General features: G+C 45.7%; 1 protein-coding gene across 1 annotated transcript; it reads right to left on the minus strand.

Annotated features, from left to right (window-relative positions):
* Nucleotides 1-703: 703 nt before the first annotated feature.
* Nucleotides 704-26,095, minus strand: LOC103532432 (myosin-IIIb). The gene is made up of 30 exons (XM_030466853.1): nucleotides 25,970-26,095; nucleotides 25,812-25,877; nucleotides 25,601-25,731; nucleotides 22,795-22,897; nucleotides 20,207-20,309; nucleotides 19,587-19,743; nucleotides 19,181-19,283; nucleotides 18,796-18,924; nucleotides 17,471-17,579; nucleotides 16,927-17,043; nucleotides 16,414-16,514; nucleotides 15,893-15,979; nucleotides 15,668-15,733; nucleotides 15,236-15,349; nucleotides 14,044-14,155; nucleotides 12,564-12,610; nucleotides 12,182-12,253; nucleotides 11,768-11,887; nucleotides 10,774-10,859; nucleotides 10,474-10,521; nucleotides 8,895-8,942; nucleotides 8,606-8,697; nucleotides 7,222-7,338; nucleotides 6,753-6,868; nucleotides 6,255-6,451; nucleotides 4,235-4,324; nucleotides 3,420-3,585; nucleotides 2,846-3,109; nucleotides 2,474-2,555; nucleotides 704-1,407 (listed from the first exon to the last, which is right to left on the minus strand). The coding sequence occupies exons 1-29, from the start codon at nucleotides 26,093-26,095 to the stop codon at nucleotides 2,478-2,480; spliced, it is 3,165 nt and encodes a 1,054-aa protein (XP_030322713.1). The 3' UTR covers nucleotides 704-1,407; nucleotides 2,474-2,477.
* Nucleotides 26,096-26,152: the final 57 nt, after the last annotated feature.

Raw genomic sequence — 26,152 nt, forward strand, 5'->3', positions numbered from 1 at the left:
ACCCCATACAGCTCAGCACGGCTGCCCCAGAGAGCAGGAGGGGGGGAAGAGAAGTAGTCCCATGGTTAAATGCACTGCTGAGATGCTGTCACAAGCATCCTGTTTTAATAGATTGTTCTTTTGTTTTTAAACAGGCCACAGCACTAGCCTGTGCAACCAGGACTGAGCCACATTCACACCTTTCAGGGAAAGATGAAGTGGGGTGAACAGCGTGGCTGTTCCTCCAGTGAAGAGGGGTCTTCCAGGGAAGCACTGATCCAAGAGGGAGCTCAGCTCAGGCTGCAAAGGGGAGGTCTCACCCATGGCACATGCAGGGTGAGGAGGTTGGCATGGAGGAGAGCACTGTTCTGAGTGGCACTGTACACCAGGATCACTGCCTCATGAGCCTTCAACTTCTCCACTGAGACACTTCACATGATCCCATGCCTACCCTCAGAAGTGTTAGTTGTTCTCCTCCATTTGCAGTCCATGGCTGAACTGACTGCAGGTAACAGAAATAAGTGAAACACTGAGTTTCTCCTTATAGAAAGAAAAATATTTATTTTAGAAGGTAGAAAATACGTAACAAATGGCATAGTCCTGTAAGTTTCAAGCCCTCTACTCTCAGTGTAAAGTAGCATGCTGTCCAGTCCAGACTTTCAGTGATTTCAACCAGGATGAACAAGAAGGTTTTACCAATGATTCCCTGACTTGAGCTCTGGCTAAGGACTGGGGAGCAGTGTGCCAGCACACTGATGCCACAGGCAGGAAATCCCCTCTGCAGAAAATTCTTCTTGCCCCTTGTCTCAGCTCCTGTTCAAGTGTTCCTGCACTCAAAAAAAATGACACACGAGTGTAACTCCTTACTTCCCAAGTCCAAGCCCAGCTTCCCTTTGTTTCCAGAGCAGCAAATACACAGGACTAAAACCAAGACAGATGACTTGATGAGAAAGAGGTAGAAAATTAGTAAAGGTATTGGTGAGAAAACATGTTGTTTCAACACATCCTGTTTGTAACTGTTAACAGTGCATTGTGAGGGATCTTCAGGCACATTGAAGTATTGACACGTAGACTGTTTTGCACTCTGGGCCTGTGCAGGGTGACAGTTCCCATCCTCTCCCCTCTGTGAGGACAAGACTGGCCCAGACCTTAGAATCATAGAATGCTTTGGCTTGGAAGGGACCCACCCTGCATGGGCAGGGACACCTACTAGACCAGGGTGCTTAAAGCAGTTTCACTCATTGAGACCAGCTGAGTGCTGATGAAAGTTCATTTCTGCAGCAGTCCTGTCTCAAGGCACAGGGCCAGATTAGTGCAGATGCACAAACAAAAAGACAAAAGAAATGATGCTGCTGACTGTCCTGTATGTTCACTCAGTTAGGCAAGGCCCAGCAGTACTGGAAGAGGATAGGGATGAGCCACTTAGACCTGCAAGAAAGTCAAGAAACACAACTCAGTGGAGGACATAAAAGGAGGGACCAATTCAGCAATGCCAGTACAACACACCTGCAGTTATCTATGCAGATCACAAACATTTGTCTTTCTTCTGCCTACCTTTGGATACAGGACATTCAGATACACTCATCCCCTGGGAACATCAGTACTCATGATTAGGAATGGAGCAGTTGAGTCAAACACTTCAGGCAAGGGATTTTATCAGCCATCAAGAAGAAAACAAGACAAGTTCCAGCTAAAAAGCTTTGTTCCAACATGAATTCCTGGGAGCAGAACCAGTGCAGTAATCCCAGTGCAGGGCTGCAAGCCTCACAGTGCATGTGCAGCCTAAAGTGTGGTCTTCGGATCCCTCTCCACTCCCAGCTGACACAAATGCAGATTTTTTTAAAGAGGTGTCTAACAGCACTCCTACTGCCTTCAGCAACTGAATGGGACAGGAATTTACCCATGTGGTGCACAGAGGAGCTGTACATCAGCCTAGATGCTTCAGACAATTAACACATGGGGCATAACGAGCTCTGTCAGAAGCATCCTGGGCCCACTCCATATACTCCTGTAACCTGCTTAGAAAATTACAGCCTCAGTAAGCAGCTGTGTTTTCAGCTGCTGAGACCATGTTGACAGACTGATGCTTTTTCCTATATTCTCCATCTTGGCTTCGGCTCATTGCCTCTGCCAGCTCCCAATGGCTCTCTGCCCACCACCCACTTCTGATCCATGCCTTTCTGATAGCATTCCTCCTTGCAGCCCCAGGCCTCTGAAAAACTGTGAGCTCCCTCCAGCAGCCTTGTTATTGTACTGCAGGCACACTGTGCACCACAGGTACTGGGAACCCAACCTTACGCTGATTTTTCCTGGTCTTTTGCAGGCCTGGAATGGTAGCGGGCCACTGCCCTCTAGTTTTCCTGCTCTATTTCTAGGTAGCTGGTAGCGAAGAAATGCTCCTGGTAGAGCGGGAAGGGAAGAGTCCCTTTTGTTCCTCCATTTCTAAGGGAAGTTGCAATTGCTGTCTGCCTTCCTGTGTGTTACTTTCTCTTACCATGTCACTTGGACTCTACATCCTTAATGCTGTGAGCTTGACAGCGATTCTGTAGAGAGGTGTTCAAGAAAGTAGAAGAGAACTGCAACAAAAATCGGAAAGACAACATTAGGAGAACAACCAACTGGGATGCCTTCCACACAGCCCCTTCAGTTGTGGATTCTGGGCATCTCAGAGACCCTCTCCCAAGGGTCCCTCCAGTCCAGCACTTGCAATGAACATAGTTTTGACCCAAGACAACTAAATAAAACCTGTGATCGAGGAGCTACTTGTGGAAGCCTCCTCTCTCCTGCCCCTTGGTAGGGCAGCTCCACATGTCCCACATCCTGATTGTGGGTGGCAAGACTTGGGAGAGGATATATCCCCACTCACCTGCTGTATTTCCTGCATTGCCAGACGTATGGAAGAGTGGAGGCGAGGGAAGGCTTGTTGGCTGCCTCTCTCCTTGCCTGAGCTTAGCTGTTTACTAATGTCATCCAAGATTTGCTGGTTTTGGCAATTCTTGTTCCTTCTAAACTGCAGAGGAGGTTTGTTGGTAGAAGGGCTGGAGGAGCAGGGCAGCTTCTCTGGAGGGGTAACCCCCTTGGCTTGACTGAAGCACTCCAGATTTTCAGAATCCAAACTCTCACTGCTTTTCTGAGGGGGGATAGAGAGTGGATTCAGCAGTGACTTGCAGTCCCTCCACATCCCTCAAACAGCATGATGAAGAGGAATACCCATCTACGGACATTCAGGGGGCAGTGTAGTGTCACCCACCCACCAGGGCCTCTCTCCCACCTCAGGAATCCCCAGTGCCCAGTTCCCAGTGCACACAGAAGATACAGAGCTGCTTGGCCACAATGGGAAACCCACAAAAGGCACACAAAAGAGACATCCTGCCACAGTGACTCTCAGGGCACAGTCCATGCCCCATGCCCTTCTCTGGCTGCACCCACTTGACATTCACCTGCTCACAGGGAAGAGTCAGAATCTCCATGAAGGGCTGGATGCCCACAGTCTGGTGATACTGAACCAGTTCAGTGAGAGAGGCATGAGCCCTGTCTTCCCCCAGGATGACATAGCGTGCATTGGGCTGCACCTGGACCATGTAGTGCCTGCAGCGGCCTTCGCCCCTGGGGAGGTGGACAGACAGACAAAGTCATGACATGGGGCCATAGCTTCTCTCCAGAACCCCATTGTTACTTTCTGCACTTGTTTCCACAGGGCAGGTGTGATCAGGGGGTGTAACAAACAATGTCAAGATGCACCATGCTGGCGTGTCTCAGACTGTGCCAGTAGGTGCTGAAAGAGCAGCTTCCCCAGAGTCAGTGACAAGTGAAAACCAGCAGCCTGATGCAAACCCCAGCAGACTCTAACAAATACCTCCTGTGCCTGTTGTCTGCATGAAAACTGCCCAGCCCCTTGCCTGAGGTTGTTTTTGTAGAACTCTGATTGCATTTCCTGAGACCCTCCTTTAGACTCCTCCAGCTCCTCCAGTCAAAGCTTCTTTCAACCTTTCTGTCCACTCAGCCACATAGCAAAGCCCAACCAGTACCTGCATGCTTAGAGCTGCACCACCTGACCCACAAAAAGATACAGTTTTGGGCAAGAGACAGACTCTGCAGTGTCCTGTCTGCTGCTCCAAACTGTCAGGGACACCCACAACAGGAGATGCTGAGCACTATCCTCACTGGACTCTTCTGTGGAGGAGGTTAACTCCTCCATCCATGCATAGATCAGGTAGGACCTTCTTTTTCCACCTCTGCAAGGTATATTTCCTACCTGTAAGTCAAGATGTAGCCTGGTCGGCTCTGGCTGATCCGAACAAGGAAGCAACCCAAAGGCTTGTCAATCAGCAAGTTCTCAGCTTCTCTAGAAGCAGGAAAGAAAATTCAGCAAACAGTGATCAACCCTCTGCACAGGAACTCACATCCTGCCTCACATGCTGCCCTGGTCATGCTCCCAGTCCACAGGGAAGCCAGCACCTGCCCCATGTGTTGAAAGCTAGAGGTTTCCAGACTGTGGCTTGCTGGTGCAAAGAATTGTTAGCAGGCTGAGGAGGCACAATACCCTTAGCCAAAGCGTGTCCAAATGGGGTTGCTCTAAAGCTGCTCCAGCAAAGTAGTACAATAGCAAGAGCTACCTTCCAACACAGAACATACAACAAAACATCACTGAGATGAGGAGCCTGTGCACATATGCATTTCCTACACTCCAGGGCTGATGGAAGAAGTCAGGATTGTTGTGGGGTAGTAGTTCTTAGCACAGGGTAAGCCCAGTGCCTCAGAAAAACAACAACTTGGATTACACCAGTCTGGCTCTCTAAACTTCCTGCTAGAAGGGGGTCTTCCCCCTCTCTGCCCAACAGACAAAGCTCTGCTTTGTGCTTGTCATGTGCTCTGCTCCAGGCTAAAGGTGACCGCAAATCACCAGAGCAGTTTGGGGTTGCCCTGGCTGCTCTATTAAATTGAGCTTACAGTGTTGTATGGAGTCTTAAGTCCAGCAACAGGAAACACCACTTCAATAGTATCAGATATTTAGTCTCTTTGGGAAGGATCTGCTATGTCCTTCATTGTGAAGTGCTCACAGCTAACCAATACTCAAATTCAGAGAGTTTTGCCTGCATTCTTGGATCTGTGCACAGAAGCATTAATGCAGGCAAAAGCATTGCTAATTATCTTAAAAAAAAAAAAAAAAAAAAAAAAAAAAAAGTGCAGCTACCAGAGCTGTCAGCTATGGTAGTGTTCTTTATTAAGCTAATGTGGTGTGTAATACCTCAGTGATGTTCTTAGTGATATCCAGGAACTTGTGATCTAATAAGACTGAAGGAGACAGGAAACTGAACGTTTAACAGATAAAAGTTACAAACCGGAACAAGTTGATAAGGGTATTCAAATGACAGGCATACTTAGCAGCAGTGACCACACAAAAATCCCACCAAATAAAGGACACTGACACTTAGAAAGCATACAGCACTATAGATTAATTTACACACAGGGGAGACTATAGCCAGAAATTCTGATGTTTACCTGCTAACCCCACAGTCTTGCTCTTATCCAATCACTGCAATAATTAGCATTTCTCTTATTATTCTGTTTGGAAAGTAGTGCTTGGATCACCCAAGTGAGTGAGTGAGGCATAACCAGCATCAAAATTTCAAGCACTGAAATAAAGGCTTTCCCCCAAAATTTAAGAGGTCGTAGTATCATAAACAACTTCCACAAAGCTCTGTCTTCTTACGGATGTCTCTCCCAGCCTACAGGGATGTAAATGCCACCTATGCTGCTCTCTCACTAGATGGCCAGAGGCATCGACAAAAAAACTTCCTTTTTCCTTTCTCTGGGGGCCTTGGGGGCATCTTGCTACTGGATACTCATTAAAGGCCCACTTAATACCTTTTTAAAAACAGACATACCCTGAATTCTGTATTCTATTGCTGTAAACTGAGGTCTCCTCCTAACCTAAACTGAGAAACATGAGAACAGTCATAATGAGTCAAACCAAAAGGCCACCTTCATTCCACATCATGTGTCTGCAAACAGTCCACAACAGGGTAAATGTATAGATGTATACCATCTCTGGGTACTTCCCAAGCCACCCTTCCCTGCACAGGACCTGTATTTAGTTCCATCATTTGCATCCTGTGACAGGGAGCTCCAAGTTTCCCCCTAAGGGTTTGAAGCTCACAGTCTAGAAGTGAAAGGTTTGCAGTCATTCCCATACTGGCACATCCAACCTACACAGTCCTCCTAAAGACACAGCAGCTTCTTCCTGCTGTGTCCACTGTGTCCAGTGTACTTACCTCCTGCTGATCATCCCGTGCAGCCAGCTTGGATAGGCCCCATCATTCTGCAAGACCTTCTCAGCCTGTGTCTCTTTGAACCAGCGGAGAGTTGCTCCTCTTTTGAATTTCCTCATTTTTGTCTCTTCTTCAGCCAGTTCTTTTGTCCCCAGAACAGGGCGAGGTGCCGAAGGGTCCAAGTTATCAAAAGGAGTGGACTGAAAGTGAAAAGAGAGGGAAAGTGGGCACAAAAGCAAGATCAAATAAAGGGGACCTTTGAAGGGATCCCTTCAGAAGTGATCCTATTCATGGTTTTCCTAAGATCAGTCACAAACTATCAAATACTGCTTTCCATTCCTCAGAGGTCCTGACCATGCTTTTTAAACTAACCACAGTAGGAAAGGACTCTCACTCACTTCTCATAACAAGAATGGCAATATTCTGCTGGGACCACATGCAGGAGATCACATGGATCCAGAAGGTGGAAAGACCAGGAACAAGCAGAGACAATATTTCTACCTCTTTTAGTTTGCTGCGTGGCCGCGGCACTGGTGGCTGGGGTGGCTTATCAGCAGGATGATGAGAAGGCTGAGGCCATCTCTTCCGTGGCATGGGGACTGGACGGGAGATTTTTTCTGCAACAACAGTAAAAAAGAAGATGAAATGTAGCATTCAAGATCCATGAGATCCCTCCTCCGCACGCCCAGGATAGAGACAAGTTCTGCTGCACGTAGTGTGTGGAACAGACACACCCTGGCACTCCTCCTAACACAGCCAGGCAGACAACCTTCACCACATGGCTTCTGCTCCTCACAGAGAAAGCTGAACTTCCAAAATGCAGAAGTGCTGGCACCTCCCTGCCCACTGCATTGCTGGAGCCCCCAGCCTCAGGAAAGCTGAGGACAGGCCAGCATCACCTGGATCTGACAGCACTTAGAGGTGATCATCACACAAGTGGTCATGCACATGGGGAGTGGGAACAACTCACTCTGAGCCTCTGCTTCCACTGCCAGCTGCCGGCTTCTTTCTCTCTCTGCCTCTTCCTGAGCTCTCAGCTCAGCCACCAGTTTTAGGTAAATCTTCCTGTGTCTGAACCCCCTGAAAACTGTTCAGAGGAAAGCTGTGGTTAGAAAACAAAACAAAACAAAAGCTCACCATGCCTTTGCCACTCCCTGGGGAAGCACACGGGGTGATACTCCTTAACCCAGTGCAAAGCCATCAACACTTCTATCACATTAATAAAGGGCATTGGAGACTCTATGTGAGCAGGCAGTCAAAACCCTGTAGGAACTCTCCTCCACTCCCTAAGCTGCCAGATCATGGATTGAAAAGAATCAAATTACGATTCTAAGCTCTCATCAATGATGCCAAGGCACAGGATACCTAAAAAAAAAAAAAATGTCTCACAGAAGGGCTTCTGTTAACCCTCTACCTCCCCAGTATTCTCTGGACAGTACTCAGTAAAAGCAAAGCTCTTCCAAACAGATGGAATTTCCTTGGTGTCAGCCCACAGAATAACCTTTCCCACAGGCAGCCACCACAGGGTTCATCAGGAGCTTTAGAGACATTGCATTATCCCTTCTACTTGACCAGATGCTGGAACACATGAACTGAAAGTTACCCTTTCTTATTTTGTACTGCCCACATATCTTCCCCGTGGTTGAAAACAAGGCACAGCATGTGAGAGCCTGATGTTTGTCATGCTGTATGACACATGGCTGGAAGGTGCTCAGATGCTTCAACAGTGCAACAACCCATACAGAAGAGAAGTACAACAGAGAAGAACCAGGCAGGATTGGCAGCCTCATCCTCCTGGCTGCACAGTCCTCATGGAGCCTGTGCTGAAGGAAATACCAAACTGCCCACAGTGCCTGCTCTGGAGAAACAGACTGCCAGAGTAGACACAGTTTGCAGGTGTAAAGGAAACTGAAAAAAAACCCAACAAAACCACACCAAAACAAAACTTCATCCTCTTCTGCTCCTCTGTAAAACTAGGAATGAGATCTGCTTCATTCATCTTCTTTTTCCTCTTCTCAGTTCAACTCCACTCAAAAATGAGTCCTCATTCCAGGGTTATGCAGATCTCAGGATGCAGCCAAATCATATTCTTGCCCTGTTCAGTTCAGTTCTCCTGCACACGTTTTCCCTTTCCAAGGCTCCCACTGTCTGATGGCTCTCCCTGGCTTAGGATAAGCACTGAGAAGGGCATCAGCAGTAAGCACACTGACTCCACGGGACCTTGACATGGAGGTGGCACCTGACCTGCCCTTCTGCCATCTACAAGGGTGCAATGGTGGAGCAGTGACTGTAGAAAAGTTTTTCTTTGCCCCAGTCTGAGACCAGAGTTGAGAGACTGCTGCCCCCATGCTCACCTTTCTGTATGACAACTGCTGCTTTTTCTAGTTGCTCCACATACTTTGCCAGCTGTTCCTGGTGCCAATATTTAAAAAAAAGTCGTGACTTCCTGAGGAGTTGAGAAGAGAAAGAAGCAATGAGAAGCAGTGAGAAACACTTTCTCCAAGCTTGCATCCAATCACCCTTTGGACAGCCCTTTGCTACAGCCACAAAGTTCTCCCTGAAGAGAACCAGATTAACTGACTACAAGTATGAAGTCTCAGCATTTCACATCCCTCATTCCCAGCACCAGTAATCTACACCTACCCACATATCCAGCCTGTCAGCTTTGTAGTTTTCAGTATCTCCAGGCAGCTGAAAGAGAGGGAAAAAAGTGAAGTGTTTCACCCAAAGTGAACAGTGGCTTTAGGAGCATAAAGGGGCAGAGAGTGCCTCAATGGTTCTGCATGACATTCTTTATCTTGTCACCCAGTCACATTGAGTAACTGGCTGTCAATCTCTAGTGCACCTTGAGGTGCAGCCAGACCACACTCAGGAGCATCAGCAAATGGGTTTCCTAGAGGCAAATTTCCTCCAGCTCCCTAAGAGGCAATCCTGCAAAGCCTATTTATTTTCAGAAAAGTTTTTACTCACTACATTTCCGAGCTTTTTGGAGCACAGAAGTTAAAAAGTTGGCACAGCAAGACTTCAGGAGGTCTGCTTTCCAATTCCAGTTTCATTTTGCAGACTTCAGTGATAAAATTTATGTCTCTCAAGAAGATCCACCAACATTTAGAACTAGAAGTTACATGCTAGCTGCACTGCACAGACAGCTGCCTCCCTCTGCCTGCAAATCCAGGCTGTAAACCATAGTGTCACTCTTTGCTAGTATCTCACATAGCAAAGCAGAAGTGGTTTTCCTTCTATCTCAGACAACTTCCACTGTGCCAGAATCCATACCCAAGGTAATTATTTCCTCCAAAGCATCCTGTGATTTTTTTTTGTCTGAAAACACAGTGTGCTGCCTTTCTACCATCTTCTTTCTCTAATCCATGCTGTTCTTTCTTGACTTGGGTCTCAACTGGGTTTGCAATTCGTATTGATGCAGTATTATCAGCAAACTATAAGGAAGTTCTGTTAAGGCTGAAGGAGCGACTGCAAGGAGAGAACCTTTCTGGAGAACAATAAAATCTTTTCTTAAAAGACAGGAAAGAATAATAATAGAAAAAAAAGATGGCTGCCTCACATGCTTCATTTTCACTATCAGCCACAATTCACCATGGCAGGAAGGAGGGACTGAGAAAGTGGAAAAGAAGAGGTGACAAGTTGCTGCTCTAGATGTAGGAAGTAACAAGATGACAGAGTAAGGCTGCAGAGCTGGAGGGACATTTATGTATGGGAACAAGTCAGGTTTTGAAAGTGCTGGGCATATATTATGTCTGTATACATAAAATATTGTTGGACCACAAATATTGTTTCTAGCCTGAGAAATATTTATATCTGTCTGCTTGCTCAGCATTGACTATCATCTTCCAGGAGGCCACCAGGAAAAAGCCTGGAGAGGCACCTGGCAACTCTGCTCAGCCCCTGCCATACTGAGCTCAGTGGAAACCTCTGACCATCATTATAACTCCTTAAATTAATTATATTAGCCAGTTTTCGTTCCACAGGATAGCAAGATTTTACAGTAATTCAATTGCTATATAGCAATTCAAGAAATATTTCATTTGTCATTGTACCAAATGCTTCTTAAACACCGTTGTCCTTGTTTAGGGATTTGTCTTCCCCATCACCACAAAATCCCATCATTACATTGTTCCTTTTACTCAGCTTGCTATGCTAGCCTGAGACCAGAAGTCTGTGAAGAAGGAACTGGATTGTACATAACAAAGGAAGATTTTTTTACCTTTCTTTTGTGAGGGAAATATCTGGTTTACGTAGAAGAATTCTGTATCTGTGAAAAAACCCAAAATAATAGAGCAAGGTAAGACCCACATCTCTGATGAGCTGATCTGATCCATGTCACTCTCACAACAAAAAGACATAAATCACCATCTGTCTCACTCAGCCTCCCACAGCAAGGAACCCCATGATCTCAGGAACAAAAAACTTTAAAAAGGCTGTTTTACTCCTTGCCTAGATCTGGTTACCACAGTTGCTTCCCTAAAAATATCTTGACAAGAAACACTCAGAAGTTTTAACAAACCTTTCAGAAAATTCCTCAAATGAAGGTCTCCAGGAGTAACCATCTCTTCGGATTCGGATTGTCTCCAGCAGTCCATTGTATCGAAGCTAAATCAGCACCACAAAGAAGATCAGAGAGACAAACAGAAACAAATCATTAGATTACCTGCTTGCTCCTCTGCAGCTACAAATGCCTTCGCTCAGCCATGAAATTCTCTAGTTCAAACCAAAAAAGCTTCTTTCTGAAAATGTTTTCTTGGTTAAAGACTGAATTTACCACATCCTGTAACTCTGATGACTAACCACTCTCTGTTAAAAGTTGGAAGCCACAAAAACCAACTTTTGAAATGAATTCACCTTCCAGCCATGGGTACTGATTTGCCTCTTGTCCCTTAGAGGATAGCTTTTTACTTCCAAATCTGGACAGAGCTGTACTCTGAGGCACGGATGAAATTCCCTCTTAATTCTATCCTTTCTTATACACATTAAACAGGCCACAGAGCTTTCTGAACATTTCTAATCATATTCTGTATTCTTTAAAGCATCTGGATCTCAGACCTGACACAATATCCAAAGATATTGGCTAAGGCTGAAATATCCAGCAGCACATTTCAGCCCCTATCAAAGTAATCCCATCTTGGCATCTATTCAGAGTTGCTGATGGGTGAAAACTGTCTTCTCCAAGAAGCATAACTTTTACGGAGTACTGTCTGTACCAGTCCCCATCCAGGAGATGCAAAGATGAATCCTAGTGCCTAGCAAGCAGATCTCAATGCATTCATGAAAAAGAAATAGGAGAGAACTAAGACTGCAAAACCTGGACCCACCAGCCTGTGTCACCAAAGCAGCCATCTACCCAGGACCTTTATGTGCATAAAAAGTGTGCCTACTCTTTCTCCTGCAAGAGGAGACTTGGACCAGTCAGCCTCCAGTTATGTCCACAGCCTTTCGGAGGGGTCTACCCTTCCCACTGAGATGTGGCAGAAATACTCTTGAAGGACACTGCTTTTCCTCACCTGCAGCAGCACCACTTGGCTGTCCACCACACCTGGCTCCTTCTGGCTGTTGGGCTTTATACAGCGCACAAAGTGTGGGTTGGCAGAATACATCCTCTCCATGAGCACCATCAGGGAATGCTGGTGAGGGCAAAGAAGGATCAACAGTTCAGCAAGCCAAAGCACTGCCAGAGCCCAGTCTAAAATATCTAAAAAAAAAAAAAAAAAAAAAAAAAAAAGAACCATCTTCCCACCCCACTGCAGCTCCCAAGGCTCTAATAACAAACTGAGTCACATCGACTCAAAAACAAAAAAAACCCAGAAAAAGCCCTGTCTACATTCTGGATGCTTTAACTATTCTCAGAAGCCTGGAAGCTTTCATTAAAATACCTCTGCACTCTTCTCAAGGGGCACTGCAGGGCAGCAATACTTTACCCGGAACTGAGCTCCAGCAGATTGTTTTCGTGTGCTGTTGAACTTGTTGTCTGTTCCTGGTATGCCCTGAAACTAGACCCAAACAAAAGATCATCCCTGGAAGAAGTGCTTGATTGACATCCAAAGAGCTCTGATGGAAAGCAGATGGCAAAAAGGAGAGAAAATGGATTTCAGGGGAGGGAAGAAAAGTTAAACTTATCAACAGAAGCAAACAGAAAACCCAGTAAAAAATGAAGGAGAAATTGCTGCAAGCAGATTGCTCTCTGCTCTTATTGTTAACCAATTACTGTCTGTTCCCATTTTCAGACAGTTTATCAAATAATAAATATCAGGTAACTACACCATTTTGTATCAATTGCCATATGGTTCTGAAGTGCAATACCTTGGCTTTCACATGAGGCATCAGTGTCCCTGTCCTGGAGACAGTAGCTGGAAGAACAAAGACAACAGTTAATTTTGTACTTTTGCTTGCAATCAGCCATGTCTAAACAATGAATCATGTCTAAACATTTAAACCTTACTTCACACAAAAGTCTCCACACAAATGCTCAATCACAGACAGGGCATTAGGTTTCACCATGTGGAAATACGGGGGATAAAGAAAGGCGAAGAAAATGCAAATATATGAAGCATACAATGCAGGCAATGTTATTTTCTGCCATTGAGAAGACAAGACAATCAGGCTATTGAACAACCCTAAATGACTTTCAAAAGAATTCTCACCAATGGGCAACTCCCAATGCAGTAAAAAGGTACAAGACAGCAAACAGGAAGCTCACCTACAGCAGTCAAGACGAGAGGTTATGTAGTCACATAGCTTAAAACTAATTCACTGACAAGACGAAAAATTCAGGGAAGTTGAATATACTGAAGTATCTAGTGACAGTCTTGCACACCCTTGATACAATGGCCTCATATAACTCATGAAACCACAGAATGGCTGAGGTTGGAAGGGACCTCTGGAGGTCATCTGGGCTAAGCCCTTTGCTCAGCAGGGCCACCTTGAGCCATTGCCCAGGACTGGACAACCAATCTGAGAACAGGTAGGTTCTCTCTGTTGTTTATAAACTTTTTAAATAGCTGGGTGCTTAGACTAATTATCTTCAGTAACACTGTGGTAGTGGTAAAGAAGAAAGATACTCTTGAACAGAAGAGTTGAAAAAGAACAGTGAAGAACAGAAATGAAATTCATCAGTTACTTAAAATTCCAACAAGTGGCACATACTACACCAAACAAAAAATATAATTCTGCATGAGAAGTACAGTGTTCAGTCAGACAAACACCAAGGAAGCATCTTGACTTTTGTTTAACTATTTACTTTCATAGAAGCTTTGGAGACTCTGAGGGCTTATCAATAGCTAGAAAAAGAGTTTAAAGGAGAGCAAGACAATGCATGACCTCAAGAGTTTTTTTAAGAAGTCGTACCTGAAAAACAAAATGTGTTTTAAATGGATAATCTCTACATACATTGCTTGTGGCTCTACAGTATTCTATTTTTAATGTAAAGCTCTGACCTTGCCCAGCTCCATTTCTAGAGAACAAAATACATGAAAAGGACCAGTAAAGACAGTCCTACACTGGTCCTGAGAAGATGGACTATCTGAGCTGCAGGAAGACATCTGATCAGTGCCTAATTCTCCGGAAGAACATATAATCTGCCTTGCTTTCCAGAGGGAAACAAAAACTTTGACATCTTATATATGCCAGCAGCCCCACTCCAGGCTGCAGCCTTCCCAAAGTTTCCCTGGGACTGTCAGCTGTGAAATACATTCATAGCACACAAGCCTCATCTCCACACTTAACCACTACCAAGGTGAGCCTCAATTCATCTGGGATACCCTGCCATAGCAGAAGAACTTGCCTGTGAACAGAACACTGAGCAGGGGAGTGATGCTGTTGATGAAAAGCCCACGGATGTTTGCTGGCAAGGTGTCTCTGTTCTTCTCTAGAAAGCCCCCAGCCATATATTGTACCTAGGGGAAAGGGCAGAAAGTCACTAAGGCCAAAGCCACCTCCACAGCTTTCCAGGAGCAACTGTTAAAACAAATGTATACTGGCTAAAAAGTAAAGTCTGTAATGTGCATATTTGCACCATTCTGTGCAAGTCCTGAGGAACAAAACTCTGTGTATGGCACTGAGTCATTAGAACCACAGGAGTGCAGCACAACACTGAGACAGCCACCTTTTCTTGTCCTTCTTTCCTTGACTATGAAATTTCGTTTACTTTTGGTTTATACATCACTCTTTTCCCTGCCCTGTCCCTCTTCCCTTTGAATAGGCTTCCATCTTGTTGTCATGTCCCTTCATTCTCTTGCTCCCCTTCTCTCTCATCTCCAACCTGCCTCTTACTTTTCCATGCTGGGCGTTAATTTTTTTGTAATAAAGAATGTCACAAGTAATAGCCTAGTCAACAACATTAAGATTACTTTATTAAACTGCATATTACAATGACCAGAATTGTCATGTCTGCTCCTGACCCCAAAATTCTCTCAAATCAATTCAACATCTTTGTGCCAATGCTTTCAAAATTGGTACCAGTAAGGTTACAGGCAACAATCCTAAACCTCAAGCTGCTTAGATATCACTGAGAGTAAAAATAACTGCCTATGCTTTCAAAACATTAATTATCTGGTTGCTCTCACTGTTTTCCTCAGTGTTTTCCATGAAATAATGACTGCTGTGCTCTGGAAGCCAATAGGCAAAGGCAAAAGGCTTTTAGACTATCCTTTGGTGCTGCAGTGGATGCAGGGCTTTTATTTTATAAAGGACTGTTTTCTGACTAGAGCTCCAACACAATGACGATGACTGCAACAGATTCTTCTAATACTCCATGCTTCCCAGAAATAACCCCACTTTCCTCAGGAGTCCTCTCTTTCTACACTTTCTAAAGAAATCCCAGGTAATTCTAGAAGGCAGCTCCCTGGGAGCATATCACTTCTGTTGCTATCATCATAGATCATACACTCTTAACATCAAAGACTTATTTGTCCAGCAACACATTTCCCCCCTGCTATGCATGTTACAGCAGCCTTCTTCCTGCAAACAGCACATACTTTTCCAGCATAGTGAATGATGCTGAAGCCCAAAACATGGCCTCGGCCTGGCTCGAAGTGTAAATTCCCTTTGAAGCTGCTGTTTAATTTATCCACAAGTGTCTTATCAGTTGCCTGCAAGAAAGCAGATTGCATAAGTAAAAATAAAGTTGCAACAAAATCTGATCATGGCACCTGAAAGCAAAATAAAGTGCTGGAAGTAGTCTTGGCTGTGTAAGGGTTTTGTACCATATCTCTGCTTCTCTAGAGGGATGCCAGTATCATTAGACTGTCCCTGACCTTCCTGTCCTGCCTCATCAGTCACACAAGGGGACACCTCTGTTCATCCTACTCAGTACAGTCACACACCAACATCAAAGATCTTTCTGCAGCCCAGATCTTTATTACTACATTCTCCCACATTATTTTCTCTCTCCACTACCTCATGCATACCTGAGGGAATGCACTCTGCTCATCCAGAAGAGACAGGAGCCCAAGTGGCTTGGCCAGGAGTAGATTCTGCAAGAAAGCAGACACATTAGATGAGCCCACAGCAGCACAGGGCATCCATTCTCACCTATACCACCCTTTGAAGAGGTTCTTCCCAGCTGCACCTCCTCCCCAAGCACCTCTCTTGGCTGGATGGAGCAATTCTCTTCTGTCAGTACTCTCACTCACCAAAACAGGTTCATTATTGTTGAATGTGATAGTCTCCCAAGGCAACTCTTCTTCCTTATAGGAAGACTGCTCCATCTGGAAAATGTGCTGAAACAGAATTAAAAAAAAAAAAAAGAGGCTGGAGCACCCAGCATATGGCTAGACAACCCTGAACATCTTCTTTTTCACCCCAGAGGATGTGTAGCTCTCTCACCCTTGGTATGAGAGGGCCATGATGATACTATTGTTCCGTAAGCCTGTCATTCACTGATGCTGGTGCACTGAGCTTCTTAGAGTGAAAGTGTCCCGGCTCTGCCAATTTTGGTCACTGCTTGATCCTTTTGTTTCTTCCTTCTCTGCCTAAGAGGCTTCCCTGCCACAGCAGAGAAGGTTGCTTCTCTCTACTCTGCTTCATTAATCACCCTTTCTGCCCTTCCAGGCAACAGACACCTGTTTTTCCCCAAGCTCTCCTTCACATGCCACGTAGATAAGTGCTTTGATTTCTCCATCACATAGGGTGAAATCACCCACAGCAAACTTACATGGTTGAAGAAGTGCTGCAGCTGCTCATTGGCCAGGTTTATGCAAAGCTGTTCGAAACGATTAACTGCAAAGTTTTCAAACCCAAAAATATCCAAGATACCTAAGAGAGGGAAGATAAGCCCATCATGGAACCTGCAGACAGCCAGCATACCCCAACACACAACTAAATCTCCCATCACCCAGCTCTTGTGGCACATGGAAACTCCACTCAAGTCACCAGTGGCACCTCTCCCATAACCTTCCTTGGAAAACTAATTAGGTGAGGCCCTACTCCCAGCCCCAGCTCCAGAGTGACTCAGAACTACAGCCCAACCATTGCTTCAGGCCAACAGAGTGCTCAGAGTTGGCCAAGGACCTACAACTTCATACTGCTGACCAGTAACTCCCACATGATTCTGTCTTCAGTAATGGATTCCTGCATGCAATCTCTGCAAAACCCCCTGTGGTGCCTTTCCTTTGTTGCATCTGAGGGACACACATTTGAGAACAGGAGCAAGGGAGGCAGAACTCACCTATCTCCCTCAGTTCCACCTCAGGATCCACATTCTCAGCCAGGAGCTCATTGATCTTGCAGACAATCCAGCCAAACACTCGGCTGTATGCCACCTTTGCAATAGAGTCCCGAGCATCTGCACAGGGTGAACAACAGCAACTCACTGAAGGGCTCCAAGGGAAGCAGAGAAGACAGCACACAAGCAGGCTCAGTGTATTCACCTCTAGCAACAGTATCTAGTGGCTTATGAAACTCTTTTAAGATCAGATAAACATTATCTATCCCAGACCTCTGCAGACTCACAGAAGAGCAAAGTTAACTCCCTGGTTTCTCATTTAATCTCTGCAGTCTCCTGGAGATTAAACAAAAGCAGCATTCATGGCCCTACATTTCAGTGCGACTAAACAGATAAACATTGGTATATATGCCTCTGTGCAAGGGAATGAAGGGGCACAAACAAGCACCTTTGTTCCCCAAAAGTTGAACATGTGTGGGAATACCCTTCCACCAAATACAGGTCAGTCTTTCTAGCCAGTACATCTGCAACTCGTTATGTTTCTGACCTTCTGCTTGCTGCTGGGTGTGAAAACGCTGAATCTGCTCGCCTCGGGTCACAGACACTGTGCAAATCAGGCATTTTAACAGTTCATCTTCTTGGACTCCAAACTGACCCTGGGAGAGAGGAAATTGATGAGGGCAGTTAATAGAAAATCCTTATTCTACTGGTGGGGGTTGTATCTCCTTAAGCCTGTGCAACACTCAGGGTAATGTAATAATGTAATGAGGTCATTATTGCTACAGGACTTTTTTCTCAGCTGCTTAGTGTTACTGTTACCAACTCGTAGCACTAGAGTCAGATGCAGGCTCTGAGACTGCGTAATTCCCGCAGTGACCGAGATCAGACTTTCCCTCTCTCTGAAATTCTGTTTTGCTCTCCCAGTGCTGCCACCTCTCACCTTCCTTGGGAGTCACGCCAGCACCTGTAGTGAACAGCACCGCACCGAGGTGACTGTGCAGGTGCTGAGGAATCTGAGCTGCAGCACAGATCCCTCACATGTACCCACGAGACACAGGAAGGGAAAGCAACTCAGACACAGCTGGAACGCTCAGTGATTGATTTAACAGGAATTCCCTCTCGTGGGCAGAAAACAAGGAGCACACTTTAAGGAGAAGAAGAAAAGGAAAAAAGAAGTTGGCTGATGAGCAGATGTAGGGATGCATTTTCAAGGATGGTGTAGGAGGGAAACAGGCAAACAGATAGGAATGAGATAAAAACCCAAGGGTGCTGGGGTTCCAAATAGGTCCGAATAAACAAACACAGGAAAGGCAGAAACACTTTACTCTGTTCCATGTTGTTAGTGAAGCAGAACAATGTATCTTCCCATATAATAAAAATTGAATGGTCCTGTGGAGTATATACTTCTTAATCTTTTGTGTGAAATAGTAGGAAGTGTAGTTCCTGATAAACAGCAAACAGTAAGCAGTTAAGGTGGTATTCTCAGTCTGTCAAACCACTGTTCAGATACTGCACACATGAACTTCTCCAAAGCATTATCACACTTAGTAATATATAACATTTGATTTTAAAAAGATTTCCTTGTATGAAGTCAGCGAGACACGTGTAATACTGCCATATGTGAAACACTGGTTCTAGACAGATAAGAAATAGCTGTGAAGTATCCCCTTGGGCATGGACAGCAGTGAACACAGATGCAGTTATGAGGGATACTGTGCATCTCTGGAATAAACTACATGCTCTTCAGGGGCTCAAACTGTGAGACAGCAACACGCTCTGTCATTTCTGGCAGGAGCAGCTCCTGCAGTCCCTGTGCCAGAGGGAACCAGGATCACATCAGTAAGGTTTCTGTCAGCTGTTGTGGTGACTCACCGCTGCAGCCTTCAGCCATCCCCGGGAGGCTTCACTCACTTTTACAGATCCATCTCTCTCCTCAGGCTCAAAGGTCACATTGCCCAGAGACAACACACCAGCCAAGATAGCCTGCATGTCCACTTGCTCCTAAAATACACAAGATAGGTGTCTGAAAACCTATCAGCATGTATCATGTACAACATGGAGGTCCATGAAGTTGGAGAGGTGAGGAAAAGTCACAGGCAGACTGTGGGAAAAAAGTCTGACATACTTTGGTGGCTTGGAAAGCAATATGGAAAATCCAGAGAGAAGAGAAATATGACTTAACCTCAAATCAGCAGCCAGAAAGAAACCCTATGCCTGCAGGAAGCACAGATGGAAATTAGACAATACCAGAACTGACCTGTTCTTGGAATCCCACCATGTCAAGGGCATTGCACACCTCTTGGTATTTGTGCTTCCAGTGCTGAACTACATCCTGTGTACCAAATCGTCCACTTATGTACCTGAAAAAGTGTATTACACAATCAGCACAGCAAGTCAGTCCTACCCAAAAGAAACAAAACAGATCAGCAGCAGTGAAGGCATGAGGGAAAGAAAATTTTGCAAGGCAATGCAACAGAGGACTGATTCTAGACTTCTCAGCTTCCATGATGACCCATAAGATCTCTTTACATAGCTCCATTAGTGTAGCTTCATGTAGCTCCATTCCATAGAAAAACATAGGGCAGAGGCATGGGTCTCATTATGCTGTTTTCACCTTCATTCTCTCATCATGAAAACTAAACTAGGGTCTGCCTTTTACGTACCTGTAGAGTGAAGGATCCAACAGCCCATACATCTCCTTTTCCACTGTAGAGAGTCCAGCAAACATGTAGTAGAAGATGTGGAAATTCCTCTCCCCGGTATCTTGTTGCACGACCCGTGACTTCTCCAACAAATACTCACTTAGCTTTGCACCTCGTACTGCACAGAGGAAGGTGACAGAGTAAACTTTGCACTTGGGGACACGAAGCTCTCTGAGCTGTCTTACATCTCTTATTTGGTGATAGGTGCATGGAATTGTCTAAAATAACTTTCTTGTGTGCAACACCATCTAGGCTGCCCACTACTCTGGAAATGGGCTTCTTCATGCTTCCCACCATCTTAGAGACATCTGCTTATCTCCTTTAGCAGCAACCATGACTCCTGGCACCACAGAGTATAATTGATACTTCCTTCGCACTGTCACCCCCATATCCTTCCTGTAGTTTCACGCTGTCTAAACCCAGGCCTTATCCTACAGCTCTAGCTGCTGTAAAATTTTACTTACTTAATTGCACACCCTTTCCCCAGGGAGTCAAGCTCACTCTCCACATGTTCTGGCTACTGAGTCCACTACCTCAAGTATCTAACCGACCCCCAAACTAGTAACTGTCATTGGCTTTACCTGTATTCTTATGGAAACGCAGTTGTATGTACTTTCCAAAACGGCTGCTGTTGTCATTCATCACAGTCTGGGCATTGCCAAAAGCTTCAAGCAAGGGATTTACCTAAAACAAGTAAGCAAGCACAACAAGCATTATTCAAATTAAGTGATCCAATATAACTTATTATGAAAAGTCTAAGTCTAACTTTAGCATTTATTATTCAACATTTGCCTGGAACCACTCTGTAGGTATTCAAGAGTGTCTCTTTCATCATACCCTGGACTGAAAGTAAGTACAGCAAAGATATGTGATTACTGAAAACAACCATAAACAAACTGATTTATCTCAGCACGATCATTGACTCATTAGTTAAAAGATAAGGTTGTTGCAATAGATGTCCACAAGCACCTGACATAATATCAAAGTATCTAACATAGATAATTTGACTGCTCTACTACAACAATAAAAAAGGCAAACATGGCACTCAGTAATATATAAGCATTTATAATTTAGCTACTGAAATTTGTAGTGTAAGGCTCAGTACTGTGAAGTTGTAAAGAAATGAACATAACAATCATATCAGCTTGGTTAGTTGGATCAAAACAAGGTGAAAGGACATTTTGTCTGTATTTAATAAAGACTGCCTGCTGACTGGAAGAATGATGCCTTAGGGTACGTGCTGGGCAGCTTGCCGAACACAGGCTTTACAGCGTGACACTGTAATCCCAAAAGGACTAACTTAACCTTTTAATATATCTACAGGAACCAAATAAGATGACTATTATTTCTTCTGCAACCTCCAGGTTTTCCAAGGGCAGCTCACCTGGACTGAAGCGAACTTTGTTTACAACAGAGGAGCTGCAGGGTGGCTGCACTTCACCAGTCAGGTATTGAGGTCCACTAGGCCAGGCACTATGTGGATCATAGACAGCTATCCTGCTTCTGGAACCTGCTCAGGTCAGGAGCAGCTTGGCAGTGAGGCCCAAGCCAGCTCGAAGTGGAGCCAGCAGGTATATCAATGCCATGTTTCCACAACGAAGCACAGACATTCACCTTGGATCCACTGAGAAGGATAGCACTGTGGAATGATACCATTCCAAGCCCAAAGCGGAGCACAGGCTACGTGGTTTGTGTGGCAAGGTTTTGCTAGTGGTGGGGGCTATAGGAGTGAGTTCTGTGAGAAGATACCAGAACTGTCCCCATGTCCAACACAGTCAGTGCCAGATGGAGCCAAATGGACACACAGATGGCAGTTATCCACCTGCTGCCCATGAGGTCCATGGTGGAGCAGGTGGATGCCTCCAGGGGGCAGTGACCCCATAAGAATTCCAGGATGGAGCAGGCTCCTGGCAGGTCCTGTGGACCAGTGGAAGCAGATTTGCTGGCAGAACTTGTGACCCTGTGTGGGACCCATGCTGGAGCATTCTGTTGCTGAAGGACTGTATCCCATAGAAGGGACCCATGCTGGAGCAGTTAATGAGGAACTGCATCCCATGGGAAGGGCTCACATTGGAGAAGTCTGTGAAGGACTGTCTCCCAAGGGAAGGACCCCATGCTGGATCAGGGAAAGAGCAAGACAAGCCTTTCCTCTGAGGAGGAAGCAGAGACAACACGTGATGAGCTGAACACAACGCCGTCAGGGGAGGGACATAGAGAAATCAGGAGTGAAGCTGAGCAAGAGGAGAAGGGAGGTGTGGAGGAAGGTGTTTTAAGATTTGTTGGTTTTTTTCATTATGGTGCTCTGATGTTAGTGGGCAAGAAACTGAATTAATTTTCCCCAAGTCAAATCTATTTTGTCTGTAATAGTAATCACTGGAAGATCTCCCTGTTTTTATCTTGACCCATAAGAGTTTTGTCATATTCTTCTCCCTGTGTAGATGAGACAGGGGAGATAGGGCAGCTTGGTGGGCACCTGGTGTCCAGCCAAGGTGAACTCATTACACACAAAGATCTCTCTAGCTCTACGGGAAACCTGAAAACCAATACCTCAAAAGGAAGAAGTCTAAGTACTCAGCCTATTTAATCTATCACATGGAAGGTTAAGGTATGATTTGCTAAAAACAATCCTCACAACCTCTTTGGGGAGCAATTCAAGTCGAAATACTTCAGATCAAAGAGACAAATATGTTTCAAAATCAGCTAGCAAAGGTGTACAAAAAATGGCAAAGATGAAGTCGGCCTGTTTGCAAGCATGTGCCTGAGAGCCTGCATAAGTAGCCAAGGAAAAGTGACAAAAGGCTGTGTAGATTTTCTTCCCTATGTAGATTAAATTAGTACTCCAACTTTTTAATAGAAGTCCTTGTTCTATCTCAAACAGGAAATTATTTGGAAAAATGCTCCTAATCCTCTGTCACAGAGAACATGACAAACAACTGCAATATTTTTCTATCATTTAAGACATCACTACATTCCCAGCAAACTGAATTACTGACCCACCAGTCCTTTTAACTAGGGGTCAGCTATTTCACTAGTCTTACCTACCATTTTCTTATGTTTTGCTCCCTGACTTCCAGTGATGATTCATCAGTGAGCTTCCTGAGCCTAACCCAAGCTGTCTTGCAGCAGCATTGCTTCTGCATCTTCAAGCACAATCCTTTAAATGACTTACCTGAAGGATCTGCTGCTCCAGCTGCAAGTTGCCTTTGCATAGGTTCATTATGTGCTGCAACAATAGCTTTGTACTCTCTGTTTTCCCTGCACCACTCTCTCCACTGCCAAGAAAAATCAAAGGAAATTCCAAGTCATAAAGTTCAGTTGTTCTGTCCCTTGTGCCTTAGTGCCCTACCACCTGAGAGTTTCACCATTTTTTTAGCTGAAATGCATGTGTGAGTAAAAACTCACACCCCAGCTTTATGCAGCAGGTCCCACAAGTTCATGATCCCTCTGGAAGGGAATATTTCCCCATCTACAAGGAAGTATACATATACCTCATGCCATCTCTTCTGCTTGAGGTGCACAAGGCAAACCATTTGCTCTGCTTCTTAAGAAAAAAATACATTTAACTTCCAGAAAACAAACTCCTTCAAAAGTGAGCTGATACACTGACTGCTGATACACTGACATGCTGGAGCTGACAGATTCCTCTTTCTTCAAAGAGATTTGCCCCATCCATTTCACATCCACAAATGAGTACAGATCATGAGATACTGTGGCAGTCAGATCTCAGATGCTTCACGCATTCGCATGCATCAGCTGCCTGAGGACACAGACACACAGCAGCAGCACTGCACCTCCCTCTGCTGTCACGCCTGCCCAGCACCTCCACCTCCAAGTCAAACAAGCAGCTTTTCTCCTGCCTTGGGAGGGGGAGTGTGCAATCAGTGAGACAACATGCCCTTGACCAACAGCATCATGCTGGCAAAGAACTTCAGTGTATGCATAGAAAAAAACCCAACAATGCAGGAAATGCTGAAGGTATAATTGAGGGCAGGTCTCTGTTTCCCTATCTGACCTTTGAGCTTCTGATGTGTCTTTACTGCTTTGTATGAAGAATATGTCACAGGTGGCTGAATACCTCAAATACTACAGCAGATACCTGATTGCAATCACAGATCAGGACGTCACTGTTCAAATAGGCACAAACATAATTAAGGCCATTTTGCCAGTTGAGAACATGCCATCCAGACAGTGTGCCTGATCAGTATATGGGTGGGTGCTCTTTTTTTCTTCCTCTCCCCACTCCCCCAGTTATTTCCTTCCTACACAAAAGCACTCAGTCAGCGCTCCAACAGTTCAATCCTGTCCTTGTACACTCCAACAAGTACAACAGCATCACCAGGTCCTGTATACACTATCCAGCTGCATGTGTGTAACTGCTTCAGGCTGTGAAGAAAAGCAAAGACAACTCCAGGAGACCCAAGTGCTGTTTCACAGCATACCCAGGCTGTGACTAATGTCAACGGGGAGGGCGAGTGAAGCCCATGGAATATGCAGCACAAGACAACTTGATGCAATGAGCATTTATTGCCTGCAGGCAGCCACTGCATTCAACATTATCCTCTGAAATATGCCATACAGACTCCCCTGCCTATGCTGGAGAGACCAAAGAGATCACAGAGAATAGTAAAGCCTGGTGCATGCCTATGCTGTTCTGACAAACTCTGATGAACTGTGGTCTAACAGGAGTGGCTTCCCCTTCTACTCCAACTTTACTCATGCCAGGTAATCTTTTGAATGACTGTTTCACCACTTGCAGAGAGCAAAACCATGAACTTCCTGTGATAGTAATGCACAGACCAATTATCAGGGTTGCAAAAAGCACAGGAGTAACTCTGACCTCTGAGACCACAACTTGCTGGAAGAAAACAATTGGACTACTGACTTACTGGCAAACAACCAAAGGTTACTCTTTCTTGTCTTCCACCTCCCAAGAAAAGTACTATGACTGTTTCCCATCCCTAAGAGCCCTACCAACAGCACCTCTTCCACAAGCTGACTCCAGGGCATCACCTCATGAGAACACAGATACTGATGACTTGAAGCTTTTAGAAATACCTAGGGCTCAAATGACTTCCAACATTAGCTCCCAGTCCCATCACAATGCTCAGCAGTGATTCAGCAAGTCATTTCCACATCATATAGACTAAAAATACTGATAAGTGTTCAGAAGGCAAATATATAGAAGGGATTATTTAACTGTGATGACATTTAAACTGTTCTTTCCAATACCCAGAACAGGCAGTTACTGCTGGGAGGCTTTCTCTGCAAGCTGATGCAGTCTGAGGCTTTCTCTACTAGCTGATGCTATCTGCTGCTCTACACAGTTTCAGCAGAACAATAGTGACATCATGGAGTGAAATGCTCATGACACTGATACAGTCTTTGGTTACAAGTCCGTTTTTTTCCCTTTCAGTGCACACAACTGCCCATGACAAAAATATTTTTCCTGACCAGATTTCCAAAGGTCTTAAGGCAAAAAAACTTGTTCTTTCTGCTGCTCTTTGGTTATACACGGGAAGCTCTACTTTGGGGAAACTGGTTCCTTTCATTTATACTTATCCCCCATACTACAGCAGCCATGGCGGGAGTTGTTACATTTAAGAGCACCCTATGCCATTTCCCAGAGCTGGTTAAATCCTTCCAATGCCACATCCCTACTGAAGGAAAACCCAACATATTTGCCTGTGTTACCAGCACTGGCAGTTGAGTTGCTCCACAAAAGCCATCTCTATTTGCCACACATCTCCCTTTGCCATCTGCCTGCTCTCCTGTCTGGAAAGTAGACAGTTCAGGGAAGTGATGCCTTGCAAGCACAGCTGGGTTCTTCCTCACCTACAGCATCGGAAGTGAGCTTTGCCCAAAACTTCGTCAGGGAGTGCCCAGTGAGAGCTCGCTGGCTGCTGCCTGGACCCCCACACCTCTGCCTGGCTCTGGCGAGCTCCCCAGCCCATCCCGGTTGCCCACCCAGACCTCACCTGATGACGATACATTGGCTCTTGGGGTCGCTACTCTGGTAGCCCAGCATGGCATGGTAGGCCCGGCTGGCCACGGCGAAGATGTGGGGTGGCTGCATGCCCCTCTCGTGGTGCCGGTACCGCTCGGAGACCTCGGGGGAAGCGGTGAGGGAGAGGTGGTGAAAGGGCTGGGGGCTGCGGGGCCCGGCCGGTGGGGGCGGCGGGGACTCACCTCTTTCCCGTACAGCGGCAGGGGCTGGAAGGGGTTCATGGCGATGAGGATGTCGCCGACATCGGTCTGGGGGAGAGGGGGGAGAGGGGAGAGAGAGGGAGCCCGTCAGCCCACCGCCCGCCGCCGACCCCCGCCCGGCCCCAGCCCCCGGCCCTCACGTAGATCTGCTGCCGCAGGAACCGCTCCCGCAGCCCGCCCAGCAGAGCCGCCTCGTCCAGCTCCGCCAGTGCCGCCAGGTCCCCGGCCGCCCCGGCAGGCGACACACTCTCTTCCAGAGACATCATGCCGGACGGCTCCTAGCCCAGCGGCCACCGGCCCTCCGCGGCTCTGCTCTCGCTCCG

Source organism: Calypte anna, chromosome Z (assembly GCF_003957555.1).
Source record: "Calypte anna isolate BGI_N300 chromosome Z, bCalAnn1_v1.p, whole genome shotgun sequence".
Lineage (NCBI taxonomy): Eukaryota > Metazoa > Chordata > Aves > Apodiformes > Trochilidae > Calypte > Calypte anna.

Coding starts and splice junctions, on each gene's coding strand:
- LOC103532432 (XM_030466853.1), bottom strand. CDS start 26,095: ATGATGTCTCTGGAAGAGAGTGTGTCGCCTGCCGGGGCGGCCGGGGAC. Junction 19,744..20,206: donor GCGTTTCCATAAGAATACAG/GTAAAGCCAATG, acceptor TCCTCTGTGCAG/TACGAGGTGCAAAGCTAAGT. Junction 12,611..14,043: donor GCTCAGTGTTCTGTTCACAG/GCAAGTTCTTCT, acceptor TTGTTCTTCCAG/CTACTGTCTCCAGGACAGGG.